Source organism: Kwoniella dejecticola, chromosome 4, assembly GCF_000512565.2.
Source record: "Kwoniella dejecticola CBS 10117 chromosome 4, complete sequence".
In the NCBI taxonomy this organism is placed as follows: domain Eukaryota; kingdom Fungi; phylum Basidiomycota; class Tremellomycetes; order Tremellales; family Cryptococcaceae; genus Kwoniella; species Kwoniella dejecticola.
This window is the reverse complement of record NC_089304.1, coordinates 2230208-2239519: the sequence shown is the minus strand read 5'-3', so window position 1 is coordinate 2239519 and position 9312 is coordinate 2230208. Positions and strand designations below refer to the sequence as shown.

The 9312-nt window shown below is 50.0% G+C and overlaps 3 protein-coding genes across 3 annotated transcripts; all 3 read right to left on the bottom strand.

The window, feature by feature from the left end:
- Positions 1-1387: 1387 nt before the first annotated feature.
- Positions 1388-3437, bottom strand: I303_104107 (uncharacterized protein; the record flags this gene model as incomplete). Its single annotated transcript, XM_018407436.1, has 5 exons — positions 1388-1402; positions 1471-2577; positions 2640-2831; positions 2896-2949; positions 3003-3437. The coding sequence occupies 5 exons, from the start codon at positions 3435-3437 to the stop codon at positions 1388-1390; spliced, it is 1803 nt and encodes a 600-aa protein (XP_018264244.1).
- Positions 3438-4256: 819 nt separating this feature from the next.
- Positions 4257-6173, bottom strand: I303_104106 (uncharacterized protein; the record flags this gene model as incomplete). Its single annotated transcript, XM_018407435.1, has 7 exons — positions 4257-4502; positions 4570-4710; positions 4772-5035; positions 5095-5685; positions 5744-5852; positions 5906-5932; positions 5998-6173. The coding sequence occupies 7 exons, from the start codon at positions 6171-6173 to the stop codon at positions 4257-4259; spliced, it is 1554 nt and encodes a 517-aa protein (XP_018264243.1).
- A 693-nt stretch (positions 6174-6866) lies between these two features.
- Positions 6867-8679, bottom strand: I303_104105 (uncharacterized protein; the record flags this gene model as incomplete). The annotated part of the gene is made up of 8 exons (XM_018407434.2): positions 6867-6966; positions 7045-7202; positions 7261-7641; positions 7695-7825; positions 7885-8161; positions 8234-8307; positions 8357-8568; positions 8636-8679. The coding sequence occupies 8 exons, from the start codon at positions 8677-8679 to the stop codon at positions 6867-6869; spliced, it is 1377 nt and encodes a 458-aa protein (XP_018264242.2).
- Positions 8680-9312: the final 633 nt, after the last annotated feature.

Below are 9312 nucleotides of genomic sequence, written 5' to 3'. Positions count from 1 at the left end.
CCCTAACCCCCTAACCCTTATCTTAGACCTGATCTCGCTCTACTTTCCACCGGTCCCTAGACCTGTGCGCCTCTCAACGACCACCCTTCATGAGCCTATACCACTTGATTGAACCCCCTGCCGGGTACCTATTTGGCCCTTTTTTTCACGTTTCGTGGAGCCCCAATGGACCAGTTAACTGAAGTACCTTGATCAACTGCCACAGACCTTAGATGACCCCGGATGTCGGGTGCTGAAATTTGATCCCGGGCTTAGGGGTCAAAATCCTGGGTGACCGGGAGGTGTCAAGATAAATTCTCATTCTTCACACATCAATGCTACAGCCCTCAAACTATTTTTCCCAGCATCCTACAGCAATACTCTACTGGGATCCACAGCTTGATTGGAAAAATTCATGCATCCACCGGACTTGACCCGGATTTTCACCCCAAAAGTGGCACCTCCCTCTCCGGGGGTCGAACCCGGAGGGGGGGTGAAAAAAAATTCCCATTTGTTCCCTATGGATCCCAGAGCTTAACGGGTATTTTTCCCAGCATCCCAGAGGTGTTCTGGACCGGTTGGGAGTGAAAAACAGGCATGTGTGCTATGGTGGGGAAACGCCCCTCCGGGAACGGGGATGTATGTAACCCCCTAACCTTCGCAAAATCCCCCTGGTCAGGGATCTACTCTGTAACCCCCCAACGACTCGTTCCCGCCGCGTTCTGCTGTTAGATGTTCCGTTGCGACGTCTGTTCTGCCACTCAGTTTGCGTTGGCGAGGAGACCGGCCTTGCTGATGTGTTTGGCGACAAGATGGAACCGCTTCATATCCGCTGGTGGTGAAAGTCAAAACGATGCATTAAAAAAAACAGTGAGTCCAGCGCGAAGTATTCCTCCTCTTGTGACGTTGGTGCTATGATGCTGAGCTCTATACGCGGAATCTTCCTAGAAGATATTTTGGAGGATTTTTGGAAATAACTCAGTTCTGACGACTTCTGCTACTAGAGACTCTCGACTGTTACATACAACTTAATTTTGACCGCCGTGTTGTTGGGATTCGCGGACACATAGGAATCTTGACCCGCTTTGGTCACATAGACAACACGCTCGCGCGCAACATGCAATCCAGCCTGCAAATGTCTTGCGCATATCCTGTTTATCAAATTTATTGAACGGTCCTTCTAGATGGCGCTACAATTGGTGTCGTTTGTTCAACCTACCACGTCAACGCCTGAGCAAATCACGATAACCATGTGATACGAGCCGATACATTGTATATTCGCATGCAATCTCACTTGGGCCGAGAATTGTCGCAATGTCTATGATCTATTGTATCTCACTGCTACAGTCATCATTATAACGATTATTTATCAACGTCTACGCATTCACCCTCCTGGGCTGCTCCGCAATCAATACCACAACGCCTGAAAGAAAGACTATATCAGCAGGGCAAAAACACTCGGGGGGCGGAGCAGGACGCTGAGCTGCTCACCTTGTTCCAGAAGACCACTTGATCAATAGCTAGCTCGTCACCAGTGATGTTGAAACCTGTAGCGTTGTTCTGGAATTCCACCACGTTCTGGGCTGCTCCATATAAAGGCCACTCGGCGATATTGGTGATGTTGTCATCTGTAGCGGAAGCGTACGTGTTCGGGCTGCCTGAGATGATGAATGACGTCAACCACCTTTGCATTTGCTTCGCGACGTCGACGTTAGTACCCGACAGGGACGAGCCCCCACCGGCTGCACCGGTAGCACCGCCGCTGCTACCGCCTGGACCCGACGAGGAAGTGCTGTTGGATGCAGAAGAGGATGACGAGGATTGGTTTCCGGAATCTGGACCCGCTGCTGTTGAGGATGACAAAGAACTCGAGGAGCTGGCGGAGTCGGTAGCATTGCTTGAACTTTGCATGGAAGACGACTGTCCACCGGTAGAGCCAGACGATCCTAATGATGATGAGGACGATGACGAGCTCGAGTACCACCAGTATGTCTGATCAGACCCGTGAGTCGCCGATCCCAAGTAATTCACATAATTGTAAGTCTGATTGCCGAACGCATTGGTGAGAGGGAGGAGCTTTCCTGGGATATCATAGTGTTGTTTGGCGGCAGCGAATCGAAGTCCATAAGAGCTGTAATCGCTTGCCGGATACAACTCTTCGATCTGATCGATTGCCCAATCGGTGATGGAGGGGAATATGACCTTGAACTCGTTACGGTAAGATTCATCGTCCTCTACACCAGACTGTGCTTGAGAGTTTGATTCGTGAGCTGAATGACCTAGTAAGACCTCGACATCTTTGTGAAATTGACCAATCGACAGGAGATATTCAGAGGTATCGGGTAGAACGACACCGTCTGCTCTTGGTTGCATCTGGTAGTTATACATTGAAGTGATGTTGTTACTAGCGGACAAAAGGTCGTCGAATGATACAGTCTTTAGACAAGAGATGACATCTTGACCCCATGTACAATTGACGGCCTCCGTGACGTTTTGCAAATATTGCTCAGCTTGAGCATGACCGGCTCCTGGGACCCAGCCAGGCGAGTTCAAGATGGCTCTCTTGAAAGTTGGTTTCCATTTGTGTCCGCCGAAAGCCTGTCGCAAGGAAGAAAAGTCAGTGGTCAAATGAGCAAAGTCAACAGAAGCGGTCAACGTACCGTTATAGCCGCAACCACCTGAGACCCACCCGCTGAGAAACCCCAGTTGGTGACTTCGTCGGGATCACCGCCGAAACTGCTGATATATGTGTCGACCCACTCCAGAGCCTTCCTAGCATCATAAATAGCGACATTCGATACTCCTCCAGCTCGCTGAAGGGTCGGACCATTTGCTACCCCGAATATGCCAAGCTGCGTGCACTCTTAGCTATTGGAAGAAGGACAGTAGGGAGTTGCAAAGTCCGATTGAACTCACTCGGTAATTGTACGATACAAAGATGAAAGAGTTGTTGGATGCTTCGAAAAGACCCTGGAGTACGATCAGTCTTGCAGTATGTTAATCATAGTGACAACAATACTCACCGCCGGAGTGTTTTCTTCCTTGCTTCCACCCGTCCAGCCTCCACCGTAATTCCAGAACAGAACCGGGAGTTTCGCGTCTCCATCTAAGGCTTGAGCAGGGACGTAGACGTCCAAGAATAAGCAATCTTCCGCCTTGGAACATCCTTCAGTGCCTTCAGTCTCCCAGGTGCCGTTATTCGTCGTGGTCTCCTCAATCGGATCTTGAGGGGCTGCCCATCTCAAACCATCGACTGGGGCAGCCGCGTATCGAATGTTCTTGAACACGTAGTAATCACCGGAAGTTGTGTTGGATTTCTCGTAAGCTTGAATGGTTGAATAGTTGAGGGACACTGTGGGCAGAGATTGATCGTCTCTTGCCTGAAGGGGTTCAATGGCCAAGGCGGCCACCAGGCTACCTGCCAAAGTGATCGAAGAAAGGAGGTAGTGGGGAAGCATTGCGAATTGTTGGGAGTACTGATGATTGAACAAAGACTCCATCCTCATGACCATACGCTTCTTATACCTTTCCAACTTCGACGTCTTCACATGGCATCACTCTCTCAGCTGTAACATTCGCAGTATTGTCGTTTGAGGTGTCGTAGTCGGATATGCCAAGAGCGGCGAGGCAGTGAAACCAACTGCGCTGTTCTCAGGTACGCTAACCGATATTTCGCAGACTAGCGAGATCCACCTGCTTGAGCCATGCTGAAATGTTCGGCCGAGCAAGAAGTCATTCATATGAAGACTGCGAGCTTCGGATGCAGTTTGAGTCGGGCGATCTCAAAGAGATCTTTGCAATCGACATTGATCAGCACAGATCGTCAAAAAGGGAGACCACGTGCTGCGCGAATCTGTTGTACTGCGGCGGCGTCTTTTTCAGCTCAAGTATATTTTGATCGCCGCAATGTTGCGGTCTCTAGAGGCAGTACGACGCTGCGTCCAGCTGCGTACATGAACGAGTGATACCTGTGTACCAGTGAAAGGAGCCTTCCGGTGATGAGACACCAGCCCAGCAATGACATCACTCCGGTCAATCCAATCGCGATATCCCCGGTCATACTGTCCGAGGCAGGGCAGATATCTTGCGTTGAAACTTTGCATTATCAGCGCACAAATCCCCTAAAGCATAGATCCGTTGTGATAGAGTGTACGGCAATGTACCTGAACAAAGTCTGCGAGACTACTGATTGCATATTTTCGCCCGATCTAGCCATTTCCCGACTTATTTTGTCTTCACAAGATTCAAACTAATACATATGAACACGCCCATCATGGCTAGTGAGATGCCGTGGGCATTCCTTGCCAATCTCGAATCGATCTACCTTTGAGTATGAACACGATGCAAATGATGGCTCCTACTCCTGCGGCCAGAGCGCCTTGCACGATGTACTCAGACAGAAAGCCATGCTCTTCGCCCCAGTCGTAGACAAAGAAAGCAATGGCAAATCCCCATATTGATTTGAAGAATACGAATACTGCTTGAGTATCCATAGAGCGAGAAAGATATCCTTCCAAGACGTACTACCAATGGAGTAGACGTTCAGCTCGGATGGTATCCCAGATCCTGAGCAGAGAGGGCAGAACGTACTGTTTGTAAGACGCCGGTAGCAGCCGACAGACAGAAAAAGAACAAACCGCCGCCAATGAGATAAGCGATCCAATGAAGCTCGAAGTGGACTACCAATCCTACGATGAGACAGCCAACGAACATGAAGGGAAGAATCGGAAGCTTTTCAAGTCATGGGTCAGCCTGCTATCCTGAAGGGATCAAATCCGGCTCAACGACTCACTAGCGCCCAAAGACGATGCTCGGGCTCTCGATAACCTTTCTTCTTGACCATATACGAGATCACTTTGTCGCCGACGATCCCTCCTGACCATTTACCCAGAACACCGCCGATGCCAAAGGCCAAAAAAGCCGCACCCAGTGGAATCAGAGCGAAGTCATAAGGTGGCTCTTCAAACTTCTGTGGCATAACGATCGTGATGCCAACAGACCACGCGAAAATGGAGCCATAGTATATAGAGGGGATGACAATCGTCAAGTATCGAGCCTAGGCAGTTCAGGCTTAGCTGTTGCATTCTATCCTCAAGCCGAAAGACGGGTGCTCACTATTAAAATGGGCGATAACGTTATCCTAAGGTATTCCCCTGGCCGTTTCCATGGCATCCACGCCGCACCGACGTGTCCGGGGGCGAAGACGTTGTTGTTAGGTGCTTGTTCAACATGCTCGGTAACGGCTTTCACGTCGCAGTCTTTCCCGTCGTAATCACCGGAGGCAGCTTGCGATTCGGGGTTTGCAGTAGCACCCAAGTTGTGCATTGGTGCCTCGTCGTCTTGATTCCACAATGTTTCCGGCACGACAAAGAAGAAGGCCCCAAATTGTAAGACCGCGAGACCCAGAATGAGCCAAAACAGCGCTCTCCAGGTGGTGTGTTCAATGATCAGTCCACAAAAGACTGGAGCAATGGCCGGTGCTATGACGACGGCCACAGCAAACATCGACATCTTTGAGCCGCGGACCTCTTTGACATATATATCTCCGACTGTAGCCGGGGGAATAGTCTGCGAAAAGGAGGAAGTGATACCAGCGAAAACGCGGGCTATGGCGAATTCCACATATGTCTTCGATAGAGCCATCCAGACAACACAGGGAATGAACAGGAGTGATCCAAGCAGGTATACAGGTCTGCGTCCGATAGTCTTATCGTGCCGGCGTGTAAGCTGACTACAATCTTCAGGGCAAATTCGCAACACTTACTCTCGATAATGGATTCCAGAAGAGCGGGCCAACGGCTATACCTAGAAGATTGTAGCCAATCGTTTTAGGGATTTGTCCTGGAGAAACACCGAAGGCTTTTCCCATAGTTCTGGCGCGTCCGTCATCACAAGCTCATACCGCATGGACGTTTGGGAAACTTACGGAAATGCGACTTGAATGATTGCAACGCTGTATCAAGATGACAAGTTAGCGCCGAGATATGCACCCAAATGGTTCTCAGAGGAGCACCTCACCTGAAATTCGCCAGAAACCCACTGTAGCTGAGTGTCAAAAGGATGAAGAATTTACGCCACTTATTGAGAGCGTTGATCGGGTGGTTGGCTGGAAGACTGGGGTCACGGCCATCTTGATGAGCGACAGCAGCGTTATTCCTTTGGGACTCGACTTCGATTTGCGATTGATGGGTCATGGTGCCGAGTCACGTTCTGGGACGATGGGAGAAAAAGCTTTGGCTACTGAGTATCACTTATATCACTTATGTATCGTTCGCATCAGTCCAAGAGAGATGTACCTCCGATATGTGCGGTGATCATCTGGGGAACGTGACAGACATCTGTGCCGCTTTCCTGCGTGACATACTTCAACCCCTTTATGACAAGTCCCTAACCCCCGTGGATCCCCCGCAGCAATAGTATCTGACCCTTTTGTCCCACAATTGGGCAGCAGCTTGAATCCCCGCAAATGCCCGCAAGGCGGAATAGCGGTGTTTTGTCGATATGCCGCTGGACGCTTGATCGCGACAAAGGAGGCTGCGCGATTAGTCACGCGAGAAGCATGCGCCCTGTAAATGACGATCTCCTCCAGGGAACCGCTCAATACGACTGAAATGCACTGGCTGATCTGTTGAACAGCATGGAATAGATTGAGGCACATTCTCCACTATCGCTCAAATCATATTACCTGTCGACTCGCGTCTGCCTGACCAGCTACCGCGGACCCTGGTCAAAACCACTCGATCAAATTCAGCAGATGCGGCTTTCTCAGCTAGACCATGGGCTGTGCGATTCCGTGGACTGAATACCTGGAATGACATTTTATTTACATCTGCGGAAGAAGCGATCAATAGTACAATGCATGATGTCCAATCAAGTGGCGATATGTATTACTGCTGCTCTGTCTCCACAATCTGGCGATAAAGCTCTTCATACTTTTCTCCAGCCTCTTTAATGCAGTCATGTGCATACAGTATCCTCTGTGTTACTCTGTAGGGAAACGTAGAATCATTGTCAACCAGTCCATCGATGTTGCCAGCTGCAGTCTAGATGCAGAATAAGACGTACTGATCGATAGCCTTATCAGGATTCTCTCCGCCTTCTTTCTTAGCGGTTCTAAAAGCTAGATCTCTTGCTTCCTGAGCTGAGCCTTTCGCCAAATGTAGTCCCTTTCCATTTGCCGCAGCAGTGAGGACCGCCCAATCCGCTCGAGATTTCCGAAGATTCTGTACGACAGAACGTGTCAGCGGATCCTCAGAATGAATAACATTGACCGATCTTCACCTGATACACAAGCAGGGCTCGGTGGATTTCATCTTTGGACTGGATCCTTCCAAGTACCGCGCCAAGCACTGCGGCATCTTCCACCGCCTGTGCAGCTCCTTGAGCCAGATGAGGTAAAGTAGGGTGGCAAGCGTCCCCTACCAATGCCGTATTCCCATCTACCCAATGCGAAAGAGGGGCATGCACTCTGAGCTTCCATTCCAGTACATCACCTTCCGGCACAAGTTGCAACAGCTTCTGCACCCGAGGACAGAAGTCGGAAAACATCTCCAACATCTCCTCCTTCGACCCAGATGCCGTCCACGAGTCCGCTTCCACAAAGCGCCTGTCGGGGTGCGCGGTAGACATGTTGAACAAGTCGTGTGAGGCGATCGGGTAGGCCTGGAAAACAACATCAGTCACTGATCGCAAACGAGACAGCTGTTCGCACTCACTATGATATGACGTCTCTCACCGATCCATCGATAACTATGAGATCCTGTGAAGAAGGGTACAAGATCAGGGTCTTCGTTGATCATGGATCGTTTTACGATAATACGATAGGCTGCCTGTCCCGTATCTTCCACTGATGTGGGCCGATTGTTAGTCGCATTCGCACATCACAAACGTCTTTCATAGGCTCACCTTCGTCGACTTCCCCTTGTCGTTCAAGCATCGCTGTCCTAGCCTTACTTTTGACGCCGTCGGCCGCCAAAATGAGGTCCGCTTCTATCCATTGTGAATTCTCTTCGTCTGGTGAAGCTGACGATGTGGCTGCCTTGGCGGTTCCCCTGCTTTTGACTTGAAACCTGTTTGCGTCGAAATCCCACCCTGTTACTAGCTTTCCGAGGTGCAACGAGACCGCTCCAGAGCTCATTGCACCTTCGAGAAGACTCTTCTGCAATGCCGATCGATGAACGACCTACGAGGAAGCAGTATCCCGATCAGTTCTCGTCACCGCACCCTGGTATAGACCGACAGCCAAGTTCCTCACGTAAAACGGATATCCAAACTCTTTCTGGATGTATTGAAAATCTACGGCTGTCAAGACTTCATCCTTAACAGAATCTGGTAACCAAGTCAGCTGTACTCAACCCAGATCTTAGCTCGTCCTCACTGAGAACACTGGCACCGTCCAGAGCGACAGCTTCCGATCTAGCAATATCCAGGACGCCCCAAGAATCCAGAATCCTTGAGAGATTGGGCGTAATATTGATGCCCGCTCCCACCTCACCGATCTCTCGTGCAGATTCCCAAACGTGAATATTGGTGAATCCTTGTCTTGCCAGAGCTAATGCACATCCCATACCACCCATACCAGCTCCGACACTATCAGGTTCTGTCAGCAAGTCCGTTGATAGGGTAGATGTATACATGGTAGAGCTCCCATCCTTACATGTGCACTCGAAGTTCTTTAACTGATGTGTTGGTGAGCGTCATGATGTGTGCCTTCTGTTGCTCGGTGTCCTGCTCAGAGACGCAAAGAGTCGAACCTAGCCGATTCAGACGATTATAACAGGGACCTACAACGAAGACTATGTACAGCGCAAGCGCCAGATCGGGGAAAAAGGACATGGCTGCTGTCGACAATAGGTAATGATCGCCGCAGTGGAGTCTCCACGAGGACTGCCAGAGTAACGCAACCCATTGCGGGGTTCTTGCCGAGCCCTCTCATATGTTTACAATGCCCAGGGCAGTCGAATGGAGCATAATCATCTGTTCGGTTTATTACGAAAGTTAGCCGAGCGGTAAATTCGGCCTGTCAATAAACTCGTTTTGAAGACCGCTCAGGTGAGAACGCCGCTGTACTCAGACCATGGGACTGAACGAAATCTGTCATGTCGGCCATCATCATGTGACCCGAATTTTCATTGCATTATTGCCGGTAATCGCGAGGTCTGGAGGGCTATCCTCGTGGATTTGAAATACTAAGTACCAGAAACGCTAAAGGTGCGGGGAGACAGAACGAGCCACAACGTGAAAATGTCCAACAGTGGAGCTGCTACAGAACATTGCATGGAGTCTGCACATATGTGTATATCCGGTCCGGATGTATCAGAATATGAATTTATA